At 60.9% G+C, this 21,961-nt stretch overlaps 3 protein-coding genes across 3 annotated transcripts; 1 reads left to right on the top strand and 2 right to left on the bottom strand.

Annotated features, from left to right (window-relative positions):
• Positions 1-2,258: 2,258 nt before the first annotated feature.
• On the top strand, positions 2,259-8,340 carry DDX54 (DEAD-box helicase 54). The gene is made up of 20 exons (XM_080559122.1): positions 2,259-2,412; positions 2,945-3,071; positions 3,175-3,245; positions 3,325-3,510; positions 3,605-3,654; positions 3,766-3,807; positions 3,959-4,054; positions 4,156-4,277; positions 4,532-4,593; positions 4,732-4,863; positions 5,179-5,389; positions 5,860-5,994; positions 6,196-6,417; positions 6,504-6,577; positions 6,659-6,856; positions 6,983-7,128; positions 7,214-7,327; positions 7,528-7,632; positions 7,815-7,918; positions 8,010-8,340. The coding sequence occupies exons 1-20, from the start codon at positions 2,341-2,343 to the stop codon at positions 8,231-8,233; spliced, it is 2,493 nt and encodes an 830-aa protein (XP_080415248.1). The 5' UTR covers positions 2,259-2,340; the 3' UTR covers positions 8,234-8,340.
• A 147-nt stretch (positions 8,341-8,487) lies between these two features.
• On the bottom strand, positions 8,488-11,098 carry CFAP73 (cilia and flagella associated protein 73). The gene is made up of 6 exons (XM_080559147.1): positions 10,902-11,098; positions 10,362-10,470; positions 10,040-10,162; positions 9,340-9,963; positions 8,986-9,144; positions 8,488-8,914 (listed from the first exon to the last, which is right to left on the bottom strand). The coding sequence occupies exons 1-6, from the start codon at positions 10,958-10,960 to the stop codon at positions 8,660-8,662; spliced, it is 1,329 nt and encodes a 442-aa protein (XP_080415273.1). The 5' UTR covers positions 10,961-11,098; the 3' UTR covers positions 8,488-8,659.
• An 880-nt stretch (positions 11,099-11,978) lies between these two features.
• Positions 11,979-20,847, bottom strand: VSIG10 (V-set and immunoglobulin domain containing 10). Its single transcript, XM_080559167.1, has 8 exons — positions 20,696-20,847; positions 19,121-19,405; positions 15,820-16,101; positions 14,728-15,015; positions 14,070-14,180; positions 13,681-13,693; positions 12,683-12,834; positions 11,979-12,542 (listed from the first exon to the last, which is right to left on the bottom strand). The coding sequence occupies exons 1-8, from the start codon at positions 20,778-20,780 to the stop codon at positions 12,472-12,474; spliced, it is 1,287 nt and encodes a 428-aa protein (XP_080415293.1). The 5' UTR covers positions 20,781-20,847; the 3' UTR covers positions 11,979-12,471.
• Between the last annotated feature and the right edge of the window lie 1,114 nt (positions 20,848-21,961).

Below are 21,961 nucleotides of genomic sequence, written 5' to 3'. Positions count from 1 at the left end.
TGCCTTCACCTTAACCATGAAAGCACCCGAGGCACTAATAAACAAATGGACGTGCCTCGGGTCTTACTAGTGCCGGGGGAGAGTCGAAGCCCTGACTCCCCGCCATCAACCCCACCTTTTATATGTGTCATTTCCCTTCCTCCCGCACTAATCCCTCACCCTCCTTCCTCGCTAATCCCGCGAGGCAGGGGGTGCTGGCAGAGACCAGGGCCAGCTTCCCCCACCCCCAGCACTGCTCACAGGTCTGCGGATCGAAGCACTACAGACATTTACGTGCAACGTGGCAGCACGCTCCGTGTGTAATGAACACATAAATCCGTTCCCCCTGTGCCCAGTCTTTCTCCCGTTCCCAAGCCCCATAAAGCTGCTGAGCTCTGCCCCGTGCCTGGGATCCCCTTTGGCTCCCGCTCGGGAGGTGTGCGGTCCAGCTCTCTGATTTGGGGCAGCTCCCCCAGCTGCTGATGGGGCCTGACCCATCCACCTGCTGCAGGGAACAGGGCTCTCTCTCAATCCTTAACCCTGCTGTCTCCATCTAGCGTCCGAATCGCATTTCTGTTTCTCTCTCGGCCCCCTTGAAAGACCTGCAGACCTAGCAGCCTGTGTGTCACTGTCCTGATGTCCAAACAAAACTCAACAGGCTTAGATTCATGTCAGCACCCGTACTGCCTCCCCTGAGAAGGGAGCGGGGGGGTTTCAAAGGAGGACGAAGGTATTTGGCCCTCGAGCCCGCAGTACCTGCTGGGCTGAGCGAGAGGCACGCCATGCCGGCTGCACCAAGAAGGCAGTGGGGTGCGAGGGGATGGCCGCGATCAGCAGCGCTGCCACCTGCGCCCGGAGAAGCTGCTTGCTCCAGACACTCCTCAAATCAAAAAGAAGAAGGTAGACAGCAAGAAGGCCAAGAAATGAGCACAAAATTCATCCTGTGTCCTCCACTCGTTCCTCCTAGCAAGGCTGCTGGCTTCCCAGGGGCTCAGCTCTGGCAGGTTACAAGCAGTGGTTGAGGCAGCACGTGCTGAGGCAGAGGACATGGCCACTGCGGGCTGAGCTCGAGGCAGAGGACATGGCCACTGCGGGCTGAGCTCGAGGCAGAGGACATGGCCACTTCGGGCTGAGCTCTGCTGCCTTTCCAAAGCTTGTCTCTTGCCAACGGGACAGGAGCAGGAGCGCAGATCCCTGGCTGGCCTTTCTAGCTTCAGTGCCTTTTGTGTACTTGCATGAGTCAGGGCCCGGTTCTGCTGCTCTAGAAGCAGAATAAATATAAATATACAAGAATATTTCAATAAAACCATTTCTGAGGGCAGAACGATGCCCTTAACCTGGCTCCGTTTGTCCTCGGGTGGGTTTGAGAGAAGGTTTCTGTCACGGGGGAGGGAGCTACCAGATTCCCCACGTTCCCTGACTTCAGCAGCTCCTCGCTGCAGCCACCCTATATAGGGGTAATATAGGGGAGAGGGGGTAACAAAGGGGGAGAAGGGGCAACAAGAGGGGAAAAGAAAGGGGGAGAGGGGGCAATATGGGGGAGAGGAGGTAACAAGAAGGGGTAACAAAGGGGGAGAAGGGGTAATATAGGAGGAAAGAAAGGGGAAGAGAGGGTAATATGGGTGAGATGGGGTAACAAGAGGGGGTAACAAAGGGGGAGAGGGGGTAATACAGGGGAAGAAGGGGTAATATAGGGAGAGAAGGGGTAACAAGATGGGGAAAGAAAGGGGGAGAGGGGGTAACAAAAAGGGGTAACAAGCGGGGAGAGGGGGTAACAAAAGGAGGAAAGAAAGGGGAAGAGGGGGTGATATGGGGGAGAGGGGGTAACAAGAGGAAAGAAAGGGGGAAAGGAAGTAATATGGCAGAGAGGGGGTAATGAGAGGGGGTAATATAGGGGGAGAGTGGATAATAGGGAGGGGGGTAATATAGGGGGAGAGGGGGTAACAAGGGGGGAAAATACAGGGGGAAAGGGGGTAACAAGGGGGGAGATGGGATAATATATGGGGAGGGGGGATAACAAGGGGGGAAAAGGGGAAAAGAGGGGGGAGCGGGGGAGGGAAAGGGGGAAGGGGGCTACAAAGGGGGAGAAGGGGGAGCAAAGGAGGAAAGAAAAGGGGGAGAGGGGGTTCCAAAGAGGGAAAGGGGGCGTCCAGGCGGGGAGCCGGGGCCGTCGGCTGCGAGGAGCCCGCACCTCCGGGGCTCTCCGGGGGCCTCCGGGGGTCCCCAGCCGCCCTCGCCCCGGTGCCACCGGTGCCGGGCCGGTGTCGGCTCCCCCCCGGCGGGCCCGGTGCCGGGCAGCGCCCGCCCTTTCCGCCCCGTCCCTCCCGGAGCCGCCGCCCGCTTCCGTCCGACACGGCCGGGATGGCGCCGCCGCCTCGCAGCCGCCGCCAGCGGGGCCCCGGCGGGGCCGGGGAGCGGCGGCGGGGGCCGCAGGTACCGGGGGGTACCGGGGGGTACCGGGGGGTACCGGGGGGTATGGAGGTACCGGGGGTACCGGGGGGTGGCGGCGTGCCCCGGCCCCGTGCCGGCGGTCCGCGTGTGGCCGCCGCACCGGGACGCGCGGTCCTGGTCTGCCGGTGTCACCGCTGTCGCCTGTCCCCGTGTCCTGCCGGCACCGGTGTCCGCAGAGCCCGTAGTGGTGAGCCCAGTCCGCCCGGACCAGTGTTCCCAGTTTCCCTCGTCCCCACGTGGCACCGGTATCCCCGGTGTCCCCGTGTCCCGGTGTCCCCATGTCCCGGTGTCCCCATGTCCCAGTATCCCCAGTCCCCATATCCTGGTGTCCCCACGTCCTGGTGGCCCCATGTGCCGGTGTCCCCAGTCCCCATGTCCCACTGTTCCCATGTCCTGCTGTCCCCCATGTCCCACTATCCCCAGTTCCCATGTCCCGCTGTCCCCAGTGCCACCGTCCCTGCCCCGTGACCCCGTGCCACCCGGACGCCCAGCCCCTCTCACCGCCTGTCCCCAGGTCCCCGAGACCCCGTTGCCCGCCTTCCCCACCGCCACGGACGAGGACGATGCCACCGCCGAGGACACGCAGGCCATGGTGCGGGCGCAGAACAAGAAGAAGAAATCCGGAGGCTTCCAGTCCATGGGTGCGTGCGTGGGGCTGGGGGGGTCCCTGACGGTGTCTCCCCCCAACCCTGTGGCCGTGTCCCTCCTGCTTGCGTCCCCTCACCTGTCCCCATGTCCCCGCAGGCCTCAGCTACCCCGTCTTCAAGGGCATCATGAAGAAGGGCTACAAGGTCCCCACGCCCATCCAGAGGAAGGTGAGACCTGGGGGTGCGGGGGCACCTTTGGGACACCCCCCCCTCCACGGGGTGCTGACGGCAGGGCCATGTCCCGCAGACCATCCCGGTGATCCTGCGCGGCCGCGACGTGGTGGCGATGGCGCGGACGGGCAGCGGGAAGACGGCCTGCTTCCTCATCCCCATGTTCGAGCGGCTGAAGGCGCCCAGCCCGGCTGGGGCGCGTGCTCTCATCCTCTCCCCCACGCGCGAGCTGGCCCTACAGACCCTGAAATTCACCAAGGAGGTACGGGGATGAGCGGGGACTGCGGTGGGCTTGGGGTTTGGTTGGGGGCTGAACCCGCTATTCACCCCCTTCATGTTTCTTTCTCACCCTGCAGCTGGGCAAGTTCACAGGCTTGAGGACAGCTCTCATCCTGGGAGGAGACAAGTAAGCCGTGTCCCCCTCTCCTTGTCACCCCAGCTTCCCTAAAACACCCCCAAATGTGCCAAACCTCGGGGCGGTGAGCTGAGCTGCCCGGTGCCCTCTCCCTTCCCCCAGGATGGAGGACCAGTTCGCTGCGCTGCACGAGAACCCCGACATGTGAGTGTGGGCACAGGGAGGGGACCTGGTGGGGAAATGGCCACCGAGAGCCACCAGGGATGGATTTGGGGTGGTGCAGCAAGCCTCTGTTGTCCCTCGCGTGGCCCCATCACCAGAACCAGCTCGGCCTAACCATCTCTGTCCCACCCAGCATCATCGCCACCCCCGGGCGCCTGGTGCACGTGGCGGTGGAGATGAACCTGAAGCTGCAGAGCGTGGAGTACGTGGTGTTTGACGAGGCCGACAGGTCAGTGCGCTCGGAGCGGGCAAGGGTGGCAACGAGGTGCCCTTGGCTGGCCACAAAGAGGTGCAGCAGGCTCTGCGACGTCCCGCATCCCTTCCCTGCAGGCTCTTTGAGATGGGCTTTGCGGAGCAGCTCCAGGAGATCCTCGCGCGGCTCCCAGGCAGCCACCAGACCGTCCTCTTCTCCGCCACGCTGCCCAAGCTGCTCGTCGAGTTCGCCCGGGCTGGTGAGAAGCGTGGGGCAGGTGGCGGCCAGAGGGCTGGGGGTTGGAGCCGCCTCCAAGGCCCTGTGAGCTATCAGGGCCCCGCTGGATGGGGACGTGACCCAGTCCCTCAGCTGTGCTGGCCGCAGGGCTGGGATTGGAAAAACCAAGCTGGGCTGAGGCTGGGCCAAGCGGGTGCCCCAGGCTGGGTGCTAGGGGCTGTCCTAGCAGCGTGTCCCACACGCCACCCACATCCCCTGCGTGACCGTGTGCCGCAGGTCTCACCGAGCCGACGCTGATCCGTCTGGATGTGGAGTCCAAGCTCAGCGAGCAGCTCAAGGTGAGCTTGAGCCGGGCTTTGTGCTCGAGGGGAGCTGGCTGGGGTTAGGAGCCAGCCAGGGCGGCGGCAGCGGGTGTTGCGGGGTGTCCCCAAGAGCGTGGGGACCCAGAAGGGCTGAGCTCTGCCCTCCCCCTGCAGCTGGCTTTCTTCCACGTCCGCGGGGACGACAAACCAGCCGTGCTGCTCCACCTGCTGCGCAGCGTGGTGAAGCCCCAGGACCAGACGGTCGTCTTCGTGGCCACCAAGCACCACACGGAGTACCTCAAGGAGGCAAGTGGCATCCGGGGCACACGACGGGTGCGGGCAGGCTGCAGGGGGGGGCCCTTTACAGACCCACGTGGGGTCTGTGTCCATGGGCGGGTTCCTGCTGGAGTCCCAGCCTGTTTCTCCTGGTCGAGGGGGAAATCCCCAGCACATGTGATTGTGGAGTTGCTGCATTCACCCGCTCCTTAAAAAAAAAGGGCAGATTGCAGTGGGTTTGGGGTCTGTGTGGGCACCCTGGGGTCTCGGGACCCTGGGGGACCCCATCCCTCAGCTGAGGGTGCATTTCCAAGCGGGATCTGATCCCTCTTCCCCTGTCTCCAGCTGCTGACAGCCCAGGGCATCTGCTGCACCCACATCTACAGCTCGCTGGACCAGACCGCCCGCAAGATCAACATCGCCAAGTTCGCCCAGGGCAAGTGCCCGGTGCTGCTGGTCACGGACGTGGCCGCCCGCGGGCTCGACATCCCCATGCTGGACAACGTCATCAACTACAGCTTCCCCGCCAAGTCCAAGCTGTTCCTGCACCGTGTTGGTGGGTGCCCGTGCCCTGTGCGACCCGGGGTCCCTCAGGGTGGGCTGTCCCTCGTCCCCTGTTCTTAAGGGTCTGATCCCTGCGCCTCACCAGGCTGGGAAACCTGCAGAGAAGGTGCTGCTCCCCTTGACTTCTTAGTGATATGTTTGGGGCAGGAGGTAGCTGTGGCGTGACAGTGGGGGCAGTGATGTCCCTGCTTTCCTAGCCAGACTGTGGGCCCTCTCGAGGGCAGGGCTGGTGCCTTCCTTCTGGTGACACGTGCACCACAGGGTCCCCTGCCGCTAGAGACAGGCTTGGGGCAGTGGCCGGGTCCCTTTTGCTCCCTCCCCAGTGACCCACAGCCCTTTGCCAGCCTGGGCATGGCATGTGCCTGGGGTCCTGGGCCACCAGTGGGTCCCTGTCATGAGTCAGGGACATGCTGGGCTGGTTCTGGCTCTGGTTTCCCACTTTTCTCCTCCTTGCCCTGCCAGGTCGCGTGGCCCGAGCTGGCCGGAGCGGCACTGCCTACTCGCTGGTGGCTCCCGACGAGATGCCCTATGTCTTCGACCTCCACCTCTTCCTGGGGCGCCCGCTCGTCCTCGCCGGTGCCCAGGAGCTGCCTGCAGGTAAGGCGGACCCGTCGCAGGCACGGGGGTGACTGCACGTCCCTCCAGGCTTGCGTCCTGGCCGCATGTGGGGTTTATTTTCGGAGTCCGTGGTCTTGTGGCAGCCTTTTGGGCAGAGGGGCGATATGTTCCTGTTACAGGGGTGCAGCTCGGGAAGGGAGGGTGGGCAAGAGATGACACGGTGTGTCCCCCGTGCTCCAGATGCCGACGGGGTCCTGGGCCGTGTCCCCCAGAGCCTGGTGGACGACGAGGAGTGCCTGCTGCTCACGGACCACGAGGGCTCGCTGGAGCTGCGGAGCCTGCGCCGGGTGGCCGACAACGCGCACAAGCAGTACCTGCGCTCGCGGCCCGGCCCCTCGCCCGAGTCCATCAAGAGGGTCAAGGACATGGACACGTCCCAGCTGGGCATCCACCCGCTCTTCAGTGAGTGCCGCGGGGACGCCGAGAGAGGGGACCTGTCCCCTCGCTGCTGGGCTGATCGGTGTCCCCCCCACACCTGTAATCCCCAGGTTCTTGCTTCGAAGACACGGAACTGGAGAGGCTGAAGTTCGTGGACAGCATTAAAAGCTACAAGTCCAAGGCGGTGAGTTGAGGCCCGACGGGACGGGAGGGAAGGTCCCTGTGCCCGCAGCCTGCAGGACTTGCTCTCTCCCCCCGGGTGCAGACCATCTTCGAGATCAACGCCACAGCCCGCACCATGGCCAGCACCATCATGCGGTCGAAGCGGCGCCACGACCGTGCCCTCATCGAGAAGTACCAGCGTGGGCAGCAGGAGAAGCGGGCAGCGGCTCTCCAAGGGCAGGGGCTGCGCCAGGCCTGCCCCGAGCCTGAGGAGAGGGAAGGAGAGGAGGAAAACCTCCAGGTAGCGGGGCAGGGACAGGGCCGGGCTATGGTTTTGGGGCCAGCACGATGTCCTGCAGGAGCCTGGGCCCCTGGGGTGGGCTGGCAGGGGGACACGGCTCCCCCAGCCCCCCCGTCCCCTTCCCAGGACGTGTTCTCCACCGTGGTGGGACGGAAACGGAAACGGGGCCAGGGTGGAGAAGACGGTGCCAGGAAGAAGCCGCAGCAGGCGGTGCAGCGGGATGAGGAGTTCTACGTCCCCTACCGACCCAAGGACTTCGAGAGCGAGAGGGGGTGAGTTGGGGAGCAATCCCGCTGCCCTCCTGTGTCATCCTGCAGCGGGGGGCTGCTCTCATCGCTTCTTTTGTCCTCCCCACAGGCTGAGCGTGGGCGGCGAGGGCAGCCCCTTTGAGCAGCAGGCGGCCGGAGCCATCCTGGATCTCATGGGCGATGAGAATCACAACCTCAACAGGAGCAAGCAGCTGCTGAAGTGGTGAGTGGGGGGTCTGCATGGCCAGGGGAAAGAGGGGTGTGCCCCCAGCAGGTATTTCTCTCCCCCTGAAGACAGTTTTTCTTGCTGTCTGGGCCGTGCAGGGTCAGTTAGGGATGGGATGCCCAGCAAAGAGGAGGGTGAGGGCTGGCAGCCCCCAATTCAGGAGGTTCCCCCACTTCCTCCCTGTCTGTTCTTCCCAGGGACCGTAAGAAGAAGCGGTTTGTGGGGCAAACGGGCCAGGAGGAAAAGAAGAAGGTGCGAACAGAGAGCGGGCGCTACATCAGCGGCTCCTACAAGAGCAACCTGTATCCTGCCCGCGGGCACTGCCGCCTGCCTGTGCCACGGCAAGGGGAAGGGGGAGGCTGAGCATGCCTGCTGCCGCTCAGCACCACCTCCTGCAGCTGGGGAGCTGCCAGGCGCTGGGGCCAGGGGGGGGAGGCTGGTCAGGTGCTGAGGAGTCGCTGCGTGTTCCCTTAACCCACCCCAGCTATGAGAAGTGGAAGCAGAAACACAAAGTCGACGACCGGGACGACGACGACGAAGACGTACGAGGCAGGGAGCAGTTCAAAGGGAAGCACAAGCGCGGGCACGGTGAGTACCCGAGCAAGCACCAGACCCCACATAGCCCCCCGCTCTCTCTCTGGCCTCCGAGCGTGGGTTTACCTCCGCCCATGTCCCGCAGGACCCCGGCAGCCTGCTGCCCAGGGCAAGGTGCGCTCAGAGCTGAAGAACAAGCAGCAGATCCTGAAGCAGCGCAAGGCGGCAGCCAAGCAGCGCTTCCTGCAGCGCGGGGGCCTCAAGCGCCTCAAGGCCAAGAACCGGCAGCGGGTGCAGGAGCTGCAGCAGATGGCCTTCGGGCGCCGCGTGGGTGCCGCCAAGAAGGGCAAGCTCCGAAAGAGGATGTAGGAGAGGGGAGCGGGGCAGGTGCTGCAACATGGGGTGGCCAAGGGGCTTCCCCCCTGCCTGGATTTGCCGCCAGGAAGAAAGACATTAAATAGCCGTCTGGTTTTGTATCCTGCCTCCTCTTGGTGCTTGCTGCGGGCAGCTTGTGACTGGGGTAATTCCTCCCCAAGCTGCAGCCCTAAAAGAAGCAGGTGCTGCAGCTCCACAGCTGGGCTGTATTTTGATGGGAAACAGCTTTATCAGTACCAACAGCCTGAACACGAGCAGCTGCTCCCCATTCCTCCCAGGCAGCTGGTCCCACTGCCTGCATGCCCCCTGCAAGAGGGCACCAGGGGGGCAGGCTCTGTCCCAAGGCACTCGGTGCTCTGCTGCGCTGGAGCTGCATTGCCTTTCAGGGTTCCTGGGCTTGTTGGGGAGCCACCTCCATCCTCAAGTAGGTGCTGGCGTCCTACAGCTCCATGCTGGCCTTGGTAGCCTTACCCCGGGGGGATTTGTCCCCAGGCTGGGACTACTGGTGGCTCGGAGGCACCGTGACACCCCTGTGGTGCCGTGGGCGAGTGGTGGTGGTGGCAGGCACACGTGGGGGGCCCAGCCCTGGCTCCTTGGGGCGCAGCTCAGCACAGATGGCAGCCAGGTCCTGCATGCAGAGCAGCACCTGGGGAGATGGGGGCCCTGATGCCACAGCTGCCAAGGGAGAGGGATGTCCCCGTGTCCCTCCCAGCCCCGCTGCCCAGGGGAGGGGGGGCTGCACTCACCACGTCCAGCTGGGCCTCTGTGTCCTCCAGGGCCCCGTCCCTGGGGACTTTCAGGTGCTTGGTGGCGAGCTGGAAGAGGCTCAGCACTGCCATCCTGACCTGCCCCAGCAGCAGGGTCTTGTGGGTGGCCGCGCTCTGGATCTGGGTCCAGCAGGACTCCTGGGGGGCAGACAGACAGACAGACAGACAGCCCCGGGCCCCATGCACCTCCCAGCACTCCTGGCCTTGTGCTCCCTCCCCATCACCACCCCACGGGGCATCTGCCCTCCACACGAGTGGGGTCACGATCAGGGGCCTGTACGCCAGCCCCTCGCCCCCAGGAGGGGGTCCCAGGGGTCCCACAGCCGCCCTTACCCCCTGGAGCACGTCGTGGCGGGCGGCCTCCAGGCGTGCGCGGAGCTGGAGCACCTCGTCCCTCCCGCGCAGGAGCTCGCCGCCGGCCTCCTCGTGGTACCGCTGGAGCCGAGCCCGGCCCTGGGCCAGCCTCTGCTGCCCGGCCTCCAGCTGGTGCAGCAGGGCTGCCCGCACCCCCGCCAGCGCCCCGAAATGGGCCAGCATGGACGGGACGTCCTGGAACTGGGTGGTGGGAAGGGGCCGAGCGGTTGCAGGGGCACCCACCCCACCAAGGTGCTGCTCACCTTCATCCCTGAGGCGATTTTGCGTTCCAGCCCCTCCAGATCCCCCCACAGACGCTCCAACGTGGAGCTTGGGGTGCAAGGGGCGCTGGTGGCCCTGGAGGAACACAACCCCCTGGGGACACGGGACAGGGACCCTCACCTGCCCTGTGGTGGCCACCACGCCCCGCAGGTAGTCCCCGAAGACGCGGAGGCCCCGCAGACGCCGTCGCAGCCGCTCCCTGCGCCGCAGCAGCCCCGCCAGCTCCTGCTGCAGGCCGTCGGCCTCGGCTCCCCGCTGTGCCGCCCGTGCCCGCTCCTCGCCCGCCCGGCCCAGCGCCCGCTCCCGCCTCGCTGCCGAAACCTGCGGTCGGCGGGGACGCGGTCAGCGGGGACGTGGCCGCGTAGGGGCAGGGCGCTGAGCCCGGCGGCGCCCGCACCTTGAGGAAGGCGTCGAATCTGAGGGCGACGTCGCGGAGCTGCTCCTCCCGCTGGCCCAGCTGCTGCCGGCGTTGATCCAAGCCCTCCATCCTCTGCCAAAATTCCTGAGGGGCCCAGGGGTGCTGAGGGCATCGCCCCGTGCCGGGGCACCCAGGGGTGGCAGGGACCACGGTGAGGGGGGCACCCACCGCGGTCCCGAAGGAAACCGTGGTTTTGGCGCCGGTTTGGAGGGGTTGCTGGTGGACTCCGACCCATCTGCACCCACCGGCCACCCCTCTCCCCGGGCAGGGGGCGCGTGGAGGGGCTGGGGGCCACCCGTACCTCCCGCTGGGCCTGCAGAGCCCGCTCCACCTCCGCCACCTCCCTCCTCTTCAGCAGCAGGCGCGTGGAGGAGGGCAGCAGCGACGCCGAGTCCCACGCCGGCACCGTCCTGCCCAGAGCCGCAAGGAGCCCATCGGGGCCAGCTCGGGACCCCCTGGCCCCGAGGGACCCACCCCCCAGCCCCGTCTGAGCTCAGAGGAGGGGTCCCAGTGACCACCCAGGACCACCCTGACCCCACCTCCCCTCCTGCTTCAGCCTCCCCCTGCTCGCAGCCCCCAGCCCCGACACCGTGGGGTGCACGCGGAGACGGGGCCCTGCTGCTCCCCAGGGCAGGGTCTCCTCCCTCGGTGTCCCAGCTGGGGACACGCCACAGCCCCCTGGGCCCTGGCACCCCCCCGGTGCTACCCAGCGGGTGGGAGACACCCCCAAACCTCTCTCCTGCCCCCCTGCACACCCCTAAATCAGGCCCCCAACCCCCCCTGGCTAATCCCAGGTGACGGGGAGACACGGGACGGCTGGGGGGGGGGGCATGTCACCTACCGGAGCTGCAGCTTCTCTTGGAAAACCCTACGCAAGCTCTCCTCCAGACCTGGGGACATTTTTGGGGCGGGGGTGCGGAGGAGCAGGACGCCGGGCAGCCGAGATGGCGGCAGCAGGCAGCGCAGCGCAGTTGCCAGGGGCAGCCGGAGGCGCCCGCTGCCTCCCGCGGGGGTTTCCCTGCTGCAGCCCTGAGTGTGGCCCCAAAGGGCAGGGGCACAGCCTGGGGACACCCCCCGTGTCCCTGGGACGTGTCCTTGGGACGTGTCCCCCTCCGTCCTCCTGCCATGGGGCCCCTGCTCAACCTCAGCCCCATTGGGAGGGCAATTTGGGGTGCTCTGCCCCCCTCCTCCTCCCTGTGCACCCTCCCAGCCTTTCTATTTGGTCCCAAAGCCCCAGGTGTGCTCCCGGGGCCCCCAGCCCCACGCTCTGCTCCCCAGGGCCATTTTGGGGGCTCTGTGGGGGTACATTTGGAGGTGGGTCCCACTGAGCCCTCTGACCGTGCTCCCCTTCTCGCCCCCTCTAGGCTCCCCAGAGCCTCTCCCCGCACCCCATTCCCCCCCAGCCCTCCCCACAAACCTCAGCCCCCCTCTGGAGATCACTGTGCACAAGCGGACCCCAACCTCTGCCCCCTCCCAAGTCCTCCGGTCCCCCCTTACCTCTTCAGCTCTCCTCCATCTCGTGCCACTGTTCACGTCCCGGCGGGGGCTCAGCCCCTGCTGCCTTGCCCACGGTGTGCACAGCCCCTTCCATGTGCCCAGGGGTCCTCTCCCGCCCCGTCCCACCCCCTTCAGGTCCCCTTGTTCCCCCTGCACACACTCTGATCTCCTCCACGCCCCATGTGTGTGCTCACATCCCCCCATTCAGCCCCTCTGCTTACCCACAGAGGGATCAGGTTTGATCTGTGCCTCGATCCCCTCCCATAACTGGCCCCCTCGGTGACCCACCCTACAGACCCCTCCAGGTCTGCCCTGACCCCCATTCCCCCTCCCTGTCCACTCTGTGCTTTCCCTCGTGGCCACATCACAAGGTCCAGCTCAACTCTTCCAGCCTAGACACTCAGCAACATTTCAGAAGAAATTGGGGAAAAATTATTTATAACAAAAACAGTCAAGCCCCCCCAAAAGTCAGCATCACCCACGCCCTGCCCTTGCACCACTTATTTCTTCTGTTATCCCAGGGTCCTGCCCCTTGGCTGCAGCCCCACTGCGTCCCCTGCAGCCCTGGCACCGCTCACGGGGACCGAGCCAGAGCCCCGTGCAGGTACTCGAGTCTGTGGCAGGCACCGAGGTGAGTGTGGGCTGCTGCACCCAGTTCCTGAGCTCTGCGCCTGCGCCAGGTGCCACCTTGTTAAAAGGATACCTGAGACAGAGGGGAACACGAGAAGAGGGGAGAAGTGGAGGAACAAGGCTGGGGGAGGACGGAGAGCTGGGCAAGGGGAGCGCAGAGGGGAGCAGGGCGCTGAGAACCAGCCGCAGGGCGCTGACAGCCCGCGCGCAGCCACACGGCGGTGGGGATGTCTGAGGCAGGGCTTCGAGCTGGAGCTGCGTGCTTCCGCGAGAAGGAACGGAGATTATGTGCCTCGTGTCTCTTCTCCTCTTGTTTTCTGCAGGGGGACCTCGCCGTGCTGCTCGCCGTCGTCACCTACAGAGCAGCAGCACCTCAGCAAGCGCCAAGGAGGCGGACAACAGGGGTTCCTCCCTCCCAGCAGCTGCTTCCAGAAGACCCACAGCTTCGCAGCTCCGGCCCCAAAGCCCGGCCACGGGGCAGGCAGCAGGGCTCACCTCCCGCAAGGCAGCTCAAGTAGGCAGCTGGGGCGCTGCTCCCGTTGACCAGCTCGTACTTGGTGGAGCCGCTCACCGTGTCCTCTTCCCCCTTCCCCTCGTCGTCATCTTCCGAGTCCACCAGCACTAAGACGTCGCCCGAGTCCTGGCTCCTGCGGACAGCAGAGCAAGCAGAGGTGGGCTGAGAGGCTGAGGACAGCTTGTCCTGACCCTGTCCCTCCAGGCTGCCTCTCCCCTGGCTCAGACAACTCTGTGATGCACCAAAACGACCGATTTTTGAAGGACTCTCCCAAGCCTGCACTAACCGTGTTCGAAGAACAGCTGGTTTCACACCCTGTTGGCAGCAACACCACCAACAGCATTCTGCACTGCTTCCCATTCGTCTTCCAAAGTCCTCCAACCATCTCATGACCATTCATGTACTACACTGCCAGAGCCCCTCCCGAGCGGGGTTATCCTCCCCTCCTGCACAGAGGGGGAACTGGAGGCACTCAGACCAGAGTCTTCCCATGCCGCAGCACCACAGCTGTGGGAACACAACCAACAATGGCAAGGAGAGGGAGCAGGGCCAGGAGCAGCGGGAGCGGGAGGCAGAGGAGAAACCCAGCGCACCGGAACCCCGCAGAGGTACGTGCAGCTCTCAAGAGATCCCGAGGGAGCGAAGGACACAGTGCAAACATCAGTGCAGAGAAGCAGGAGGTTGCCGTTTCTATTTACTCACCACGTTTTAGGGCTCACCAGCACCAAGGAGAAGCTCTCCTGCACAGCCTTCCCCCACGCTACCAGCTGCCTCTGCGTGCCCAGAGGCAAGGCCAAGCGCTCTCCTCGTCCTCCCGCTCCCCGAGCCACGCTGAGCCCCTGGGCTGAGCCCTCCCGCTCCCACCCAAGCCCAACTTGGCTCTGGTCAGCCCGCCTGTCCCCTGCCCTACGGGAGACCACGGATGTCAGGAGGCAAACTAGCGAGTCTGTGCAGGACGGGACGAGGAAAATCAACTCACCTGAACGCAGCACCTAAACGGGAGAGAAGGGAAGGGAAAAGCATGTTAGAAGCAGCCCACTGCTGGTTTTGCTGTGCAGCCCCCGCCTGCAGGATGCTCTCTGGCAGTCAGAGGAGGTGCAGATGTGAAGGTTTTCTGCCAGAGGGGAAAAGCAGACAGCTTGCCCACGTACAGTGAGAGAGCTTGGAAGGAAAGGGGAGAGCAGGGATGGCTCTGCACAGCTCAGCTCCCTGCGTTTCCAACCCAGCTCCTCCAGGGCTGACGGGGATTTTGAGCAGGATGAGGCCAAAGGGCTGGGGTAAATCAGCAGCCAGCTCCAGCACTCCAGGAAGGACGTGCAGGTCAGGGAGAGAACCCCTTCCCTGGCTGGCGTGGAGGAGAGCTCCTACCTCTGAGGCACAGGAGGGGGTTGTAGTACAAGATGAGACCAGAGATGGTGAGAACAGCTATCAGGGACAGGATCGCCACTGCGCCCACGACTCCGACGATGTTTGTTGGCTCTGCAGAGAGAGGAGACACGGGCGGCCACCTCGTCAGTGGGACACGGATGGATGCTCTCGCTGCAAGTGACAGAGGTCTCAGCGCTGCCTCAGCTCTGATTTCCCATCACTTCAGTCCCAACACCATGTAGGGTGCGAGTCTCAGGCCCCTGTGTTTCATCGAATGGAAAACACCACCGCAAGGCCCCTATTTTTGTGTCCCCGTGCATTTAGTGGATGCAAATCAATCCCTGTTGCAGCTCGAGCAGCATCCTGAGCGCTCCTCTAACCCCAAAACTGACACGGAGGGACCAGGGAGGCAGCTGCGCTCCTCTCTGAGGCCCGTTAACACTGAGGTGAGGGGAATCGGGCCTTTATCAACACTGAGGTGAGGGGAATCGGGCCTTTTCACCCTGGCATGAAGGAACCCAGTCCTGCACCCCACTTGCTGTGAGAGTATCGACAGTCACCGGGCTGTCAGGGGCAAATGAAGCCCCCAGGGGCTCTCCTACAGCTGCAGCGAGCTGTGTCCCTGCCTCCCACAGCGACCCCAGGCAGCCCCACTCACGCTTCACCGTCAGGCAGACGAACATCTCCCGCAGCCCCACGGGGTTCTGCGCCTTGCAGACGTAGCAGCCCCCGTCGGTGCCCTGGGAGCAGTTCCGGATGGTGAGCCGGGACACGTTGCCCTCCTGGGCGATGAGGTACCTCCCGCCGGGCTGGATCTCCGGCTGCGTGATGCCCCGCAGCCAGCTCAGCCTCGCCGCCGGCACGCCCTCGGTCACCCGGCACGTCAGGGTCACGTTGTCACCCACAAAGCAGGTCTGCGGGGGGTCCGATTCCAGGGAGGGGAGTTCTGAACGGGGAAAAAGAAGAAGAAGTCAAGGAGGGGAAGGAGGAGTTTAATACAGCAAGCAATCAGCTATCTGATAAATTAATAAGCATTAAGAGAAGCATTTAGGTTGTTCATGGGACTTGAGCGGCCTTTCAAGGACTTTCTACGAGCAACTTTTATATTGTTCAATCCTATTTTTGACGCCTGCCTTCACATCCAGAGGGGAATGCTCAGGGGGCAGTCCGTGGGAAGATGGCAGAGAGGAGAAAGGCAGCCCAGGCATTTCCCTTGGGAGGCGCAGAATTCTCCTGCAGCCCCAACAACCCTTAGAGGACAAACACAGCTCAGGTTTCCCAAAGCCACTTTCATTAGCCTTTGTTAGAGGCTCGTGGGGGACTGGGGCATGCACAACCATCTTGCCATAAACCAGCCCCAACAAACTTAATCTCGAGCTAAGCAAGGCACTAAAACCTCCGGTCACCTTCTGTGTTGCGGCCACAAGTACAAGCGTTTGCAGAGGTGAAAAGCGTGGTGCTCAGAGATTTGCCAGCCCCTGAAGTTGTACCTAAAACACAAATCAACAACTCTCCCATGTTGGATCTCACCTGCAGGACTTCTGAGCCTTGTGCGGTCACCTCTGCACACATCAAACCCTGCCAGGCTGCCTCATTATCACCCCCCTCCTGTCTCACTGCAAGAGCCAGCAAGCCTGCCTTGCCTGACCACTGCCTTCGTGTTCTGGAGGGCAAAGAACGACCGGGGTAACTGTCTGCCCCACCGTTAGCAGGCTCATTAATAATTACTGTGCTGAGCCAGTCAACTCACTTATCTCCACAGAGCAGGCAGGCTCCTCCTGCTCGACTACGTGGCTCCCAACACACTTGAAGACTTTGCGGTGGGCGAGGTGGGAGCTGTTCAGGGTTTCCACGTGGGTGTCCGAGGATCTCGTGGAGCTGATGACCCAGCTGGAGTTCTCCAGATCATGCCCCTCTTCTCTCCAGTGCAGCGTGGGGTAGGGGTACCCCCCGGGCCAGCTGCAGAACAGCTGCAGCATCAGCCCCGAGGACGAGGTCTCAGCCCAGCACTTCAGGGCGGAATGCGGTGGACCTGTCATGAGAACAGCAGGCAGTTGCAGTCAGAAACACATCCAAGTCACGGCTCTTAGCACCCCGGGGCTGGAAGCCCAGCAAGAGCTTGGTTTTCCAGTCATTCTCCTTCAACGTCTTCACGGTTTCCCTGCCAGTCTGGCTCCCTGACCCGGTCCCTGAGCCCCAGGGGACCACAGCTCTGAACGAGAGCCACCAGGGACCAGGCTGTCCTGCAAAAGGCAGCCCAGCAACCACTAACACACAGGGGAGGGACAAATTATTGTCACAGCTTTGTCTAATGGAGGCTGCTGTCACTGCCAAGAGGGCCCAGCCTGGCTCTCGCACCCTGCGCCGCGCTTTGCATCACCCACGTCCCGCTTGCAGTGGTGGGGACAAACTCCAGCAAAGAAGGGAGGCAAGGTACGTCACCGTGGCCTCGTGCCAGCACCACTCGCTGGGTAACAGCCAGGAGCACGTTTGGTATCTAACTGCAGACACAGCTAATGATGGCGGGACGGGGCAGGAACCAACAGAACCCGCAGGGCAGTCCCTTCGGGCAGCCCGAGTTCCTGCCGCTCTCCCGTCAGCTGGCTTCTTTACACTCCTGATGCTGGCCAAGAGAATGATTTTAGTGCAGAAACTGGAACGTACACACGCCCATACATACGCACGTGCCTGTTCAACAGCCATAGGGAGGGATTCTGGACTCTGATCCTGGCAGAATTGCCCCTGTGGCTGGCTTGCCTACTCCCAGAGCTGAGCAGGACCCCACTGAGAGACCAGACGCTGCCAAGCAAAGCCCCAAACAAGAGATGTCAGAGGGATGTCTGACATGTATTTTGCAGAGCATTTATTCAAGTAACCAGAGAGATGACATAATTTAGAGTAAGGGGAAAAAAATCATAGCACAAAACCCACGTGAGCTCCAACAACATACCTTCTTGGGGCTCGGCTTTCCTGGAACTATATACATGCATTTTTTTATGATCTTTGAAACCACCCAGCTGTGGCAAGAAATTTCTCTGTCACTTCCTCTGTTCCAGCCCTGGGGTGGTCTCAACTGCTCCTGAACCCTGGCTGTGGCTGACAAGAGCAACCTGGCAGCCTGAGCCATGGGGAACTGCCCCACATCGAGGGGCAGACCCAGGCAGGGCACTGCACTTCTTGTGCCAGCTCCTGGCACTTGCCTCCTAATGCTGTCGGCTTTGTATCCTAACTCCCAGGCTCTCCCAGCACAACTCTACTTTTCTGCCTAAATGCTAACAGCAGATCTGTTCCTCGAAACGTAAAACAAACAATTTACCCCAAAACTAACAACCTCCCACTCCCCCAGACTACTAAAACAACATGAAACACCAGCAAAATCGGGCTCCACGCTCACAGAAGAGCCAAGATAGCCCTATATCAAATTGCACACAAACAGACCAGGAAATCCCTTGGAGGTGTGCAATTACACGTTTCCTTCACACCATGTGCTTCCTATCCCAACACAAACACAGAACAGCAGCCCAAGGCCATGGCTGCACCTCTGTCACGTTGCTTCCTCTACTCGTTGCGTATTTTTGTTTTAAATACGGTTTCAAACACAAAGAAAACTTTTTGGTACATCCAGCATGGGATGAGTTGAAGACTATCAACTGGGAACTTCCACACAAAGCCCACAGATCCTGGGTGGTGCTGCCTGGGACGGGGCGGTTCACTCCAGCCCAGGCCAAGTTGCTTCAAGGGCCAACAACACCAAGTGCAAAAAATAAAAGGCACGTGCTTCTAATGTTAAGTTGATAAACTTCAACTTCTGGCCTTTGCTGATGCTGCTTCTGCTGACCTAAAACACCACCAGAAGTCTCTCTGCCACCTGTTTAAGGACACCCCAGTGGCACATACCCCCTGTGTAACCTTTGGAAGTTAACTGACAAGTTCTGCATTAACAAGAGAATTTCAGAGAGTGGTATTGACACTTGGCATGCCCACAGAGGTTCAGAAAAAAAAAAAAAGTAGTATCATAAGGAAGCCACCTTAAGATTTAGGGCTCCCCCTTCCTGAGCCCCATGCCTACACATTCTCTGTAGCAGCCTGGGGTTTCTGGATTCCTTTGCTCCAGTCCTCTGTGACCCTCCAACCCCATCTGCAGGTTCCTTGCCCCAGGAAGGGAATTTTTACCTGTGTTAACATTCAGAGATTTAATCTGTACAAAACAGGGACAACTTTTACAACACACACCCTTCACCAAAGGCTGGCAAAGGAGAAACACCCTGAATGCAAACAGAAAACAAGCATCACACTGTAAATGTTGACAAAAAGACAAGCAAGGAAAGGGCCAGTAAAGCACAGAGCGTCACCGCAACAGGAAAACTGGCAGCAGCCTTTCCCTCCTCTAAACCCTGGAATATGAGCTAGGGTGGCATAAAGGACAGCAGGTCACTGAGGGGCCTACGAAGATTTCTAAGGGAATGAATACGAACGGAAAATGGGAGAAAGCACCAAAAGACATGACAGGGAAAAAGAGCCGAAAGAACAGCCTGTGCTCTTAACAACAGGCACATCCCATCACACTGCTCCCAGCAGTAAATTTGAAGAATGCGATATTTCTGTCAAAGTCAGAAGAACGCACTAAATGATCTAAAACAGGAAACTTCAGCTGAAGGCCCCTCCATCCTCACATCAAAAGGCTGGCAGCAGGGTTGGCACTGTGCATCTATTTCAAATGCGTATTTCAAAAAAGCAACATGTTTATTGGGCAGAAGTCACCCCGATTCTGAGGCAAAGGGCCACAGCTATAGGACGTGAAAGATCTGTCCAAAAACTACCAAGGAAGAAGAAACTGAAGAGGCGTAATGAGGAGTTCACAGCTGGCATGCTAACGTTCGCTGCTTGTGAGTAAATGTTTAACTGAGTAATATCAGCCTGCTCACAGATTTTATATGATAAAGCCACCTTCCCCCTTTCCACATTAGTTTTCCACCGGTGCCAGGTTTGCTACGAATCTGGGAACCTGAGCCCCAGGCTGGGGGAAATCCACAGGCACGGGACAGACTTACTGGCTACCAGGAGCTGGACTCTGTGCTCATGGTCTGTCTTGTTTAGCACTTCCTTGCAGGTGTAGTTGCCTTCGTCCTGCAGACGCAGCTCTGTGATGCGCAGCGAGCTGTTGTCAACCAGGGAGAAACGGACATCTGGGGGGAAGGCGACCCGCGAGGAGAAGAGCGGGGGGAAAGAGTGCGGATCCCCTTGGAACCAGACCACCTCTGTTGCTTCTTTGGAGACATTTCGGCATAAAAGGAGGATGCTTCCTCCAACCTTCCCAAAGACCACTTCTTCTGTTCCTGGAAAACAGAAGGGATGGTGTTAGGGATCCAGGGAACCAGCAAAATCCCCTTCCATAGCAAACTTTACAACAAAGACCTGGACAAATTAATATACAGTTTTCAACAACACCAGGCCAAAGGTCTTCATCAACAGAGCTCTTCTATGCTGTTATGAATAAAAAAGCCATTTGGGGAACCTGCTGAGGTGCTTCATTACCACACCAAAGCCACTCCTCCCTGCCTGCCATCCTTCTGTTTACCCATCTCCCTTCCCTTGATTTGCCTGTCCAATTTTTGTTCTGGCAGCCCTGAGGTTGGCAGCCTGCCCTTGGCTCCAGAAACCTACGAAGCACACGTTACGGGGCCTCTTGTCACCTCTGCAAAGGATCTCCAAGATGCATTTGGCAACTAGAAACGTTCAGTGCAGACACGATCAGAAAGAGGAACACAGCTTAGAAGTCTCAATGGGAAAGCAATGCCAGCTTACTTTTGCCTGGGGAACGGGACAACCAACAAAGCGACCTGAAAGAACCGGACAGGAGCTGCGTCAGAGCATCGGTGACACCGAATCGGTAGCAATGAGAGCCCAGATTCATGGTCGTGGCAATGCTGGTGCTCACCCAGGATTTTCCTGAACCTCTGGCTCTTACTGCCCAAGCAACCTCGTCCCTACACCGCCCAGGGAAAGGAACAGTAACAGAAGAAGAGCCAAAGAATGCACCAATGGGACTCTAACATCGCTAGCCACAGAGATAACTGAACCCTTGGTGGCCTCCTTTTACCTCTCCCAGGCTTCAAGCCCTACCAGCCACATCCCCTGCCACAGGGGACCTGAACCCTACAGCAGACACAGCCTTTTCCAAGGCAAAGGGCAGCGATCAGGCACACAGCCTACACCCAGAGAGCTGGCAGCGCGGTGATCCCTGCTCAGGCATCTGAAGGTGGGTGGGAATTTGAAAGCGAAGGGGCTAACAGGTGATTTGGCAAAAAGTAATAAAAATTAATCGTATTTCTGCTGCACCAGAAGCCTCGACCACACATTCTGCCGGGGCCAAGGCGAGCTGAGCCCTGGCCCCGTTGCCACTGCTCTCCATGCAAGGCTGGCTCTAAAATGGGCTAAAAAACCCTAAATCCCCCAGCTCCACAGCCCCACCACGACTGGGGCGCTCCTTACTTTTACCAAAAAGTGACTTTTTAATAAATAAATAAATCAATCAACCCTTAGGACCCTCTGGAGCCCTCCCCACGACTCCGACGGAGGGAACGGCGAGCCGCCCCAGCGCTCGCCCACCCGCCCGCCCCCGGTACCTGCGGCGCCCCGGCGCAGCGCCAGCCTCCAGACGCAGAGGGCGAGGAGGAGCCGGGCCGGCGGCGTCCCGCCGGGGAGCCTCATCGCCCTGAGCCGCCGCCACCGCCTCCCGCTGCCTCTCGGCCCGCCCGGGAGGCGGCGCCACCCGGCCTCCGCCCCAAGGCTCCGCTCAGGGGCCTGCCCGGTCGCCCCGAGCCCCCTGAGGGGAGCCGGCCGGGGGGGCCGGCCGCCATCTTGGCCGGCCGCCTGACCCCTCCCGCCATTTTGAGCCCCCCCTCCCCGACCTGTGTCGCCATCTTGGGCGCCCCCCGGCCCACTTTAGCCCATTTCCCCGTCCCACAGTGAAAGGAGCTGCTGGGCTTTTTTCTCATGGAATCACAGAATCATAAATGTTGTAAAAGACCTCTAAGGTCATCTGGTCCAACCATTGCCCTATCACCAGTATCACCCAGTAAACCATGTCCCTAAGCACCACGTCCAACCTCTCCTTAAACACCCCAAGGGATGGTGACACCACCACCTCCTTGGGCAACCTTTTCCAATGCCTGACCGCTCTTTCTGAGAATAAATGTCTCGATTATTTCTCTTAATTATTTATCCGTTTTTTTTTGTAAGAGCGCTTTGCAGCAACAGGTGGCTTCCCCAGCAGAAAAAAAGGGGCTAGGTGCCACCAGGGGCTCTGGGCAGGAGCAGCGGTGAGCATCTGCTGTGAGAAGACATCAGGTTGTGCACGGGCTGTGTGGTGCTTCGGCGGCAGCAGGCAATGCCCCAAATTCATATGTGGTAAAGGAAGAAATGTGAGGATTGTATGAGTAAATCAAGACCTCTTGTCAAGGTATCCTTGGAAGAAAGGGAACAGAGCCAGTAGAAATCAAACCAATGCACAGTGCAGCAAAACACTGGCAAATTCAGATGTGGTGAAGGCACGTGCAGCTGTGGAGCACTCCACTGGACTTGCACCAATGTATTCCAAGGCTGACTGTTGTCTTGTATTTGCTGTGGTTCCTGTACAGGCAGGACTTCATCTGAAATTGAACGCCTTCGTCATGATCAGCAGGTGAAACAGCCTGTGTGAAGTCAAAGTGAGGTGCTGACGGAGCCAGTATTTCACCAGTGTTTTTTGGGCGGTGTCACATAATGAGCTCAGGTGCAGTCCAGGGATCAACACCAAGAGCATTCAGTGCTATGAGAACAGTGTTTCCAGAAAGTAAAACAGGGCACCTCAGTGATGCCTGAAAGTGAGACCCCCCACATAGAGTGTGCTC

The sequence above is a fragment of the Anser brachyrhynchus genome, assembly GCF_964034855.1.
Source record: "Anser brachyrhynchus genome assembly, chromosome: 17".
In the NCBI taxonomy this organism is placed as follows: domain Eukaryota; kingdom Metazoa; phylum Chordata; class Aves; order Anseriformes; family Anatidae; genus Anser; species Anser brachyrhynchus.
This window is presented reverse-complemented; position numbering and strand designations above follow the sequence as displayed.

What these genes read in the sequence shown, in the direction of transcription:
- DDX54 (XM_080559122.1), top strand. Translation starts at nt 2,341, where the DNA reads ATGGCGCCGCCGCCTCGCAGCCGCCGCCAGCGGGGCCCCGGCGGGGCC. An exon ending in GGGCATCCACCCGCTCTTCA is followed by an intron (nt 6,418 to 6,503) that starts GTGAGTGCCGCG and finishes TGTAATCCCCAG; the next exon opens with GTTCTTGCTTCGAAGACACG. An exon ending in AAAGCTACAAGTCCAAGGCG is followed by an intron (nt 6,578 to 6,658) that starts GTGAGTTGAGGC and finishes CCCCGGGTGCAG; the next exon opens with ACCATCTTCGAGATCAACGC.
- CFAP73 (XM_080559147.1), bottom strand. Translation starts at nt 10,960, where the DNA reads ATGTCCCCAGGTCTGGAGGAGAGCTTGCGTAGGGTTTTCCAAGAGAAG. An exon ending in CAAGAGAAGCTGCAGCTCCG is followed by an intron (nt 10,471 to 10,901) that starts GTAGGTGACATG and finishes GGCTCTGGGCAG; the next exon opens with GACGGTGCCGGCGTGGGACT. An exon ending in GCCACGACGTGCTCCAGGGG is followed by an intron (nt 9,145 to 9,339) that starts GTAAGGGCGGCT and finishes TCTGCCCCCCAG; the next exon opens with GAGTCCTGCTGGACCCAGAT.
- VSIG10 (XM_080559167.1), bottom strand. Translation starts at nt 20,780, where the DNA reads ATGAGGCTCCCCGGCGGGACGCCGCCGGCCCGGCTCCTCCTCGCCCTC. An exon ending in GCTGCGCCGGGGCGCCGCAG is followed by an intron (nt 19,406 to 20,695) that starts GTACCGGGGGCG and finishes TCTGTTTTCCAG; the next exon opens with GAACAGAAGAAGTGGTCTTT. An exon ending in TGCCTGCTCTGTGGAGATAA is followed by an intron (nt 15,016 to 15,819) that starts GTGAGTTGACTG and finishes TTCCCCGTTCAG; the next exon opens with AACTCCCCTCCCTGGAATCG.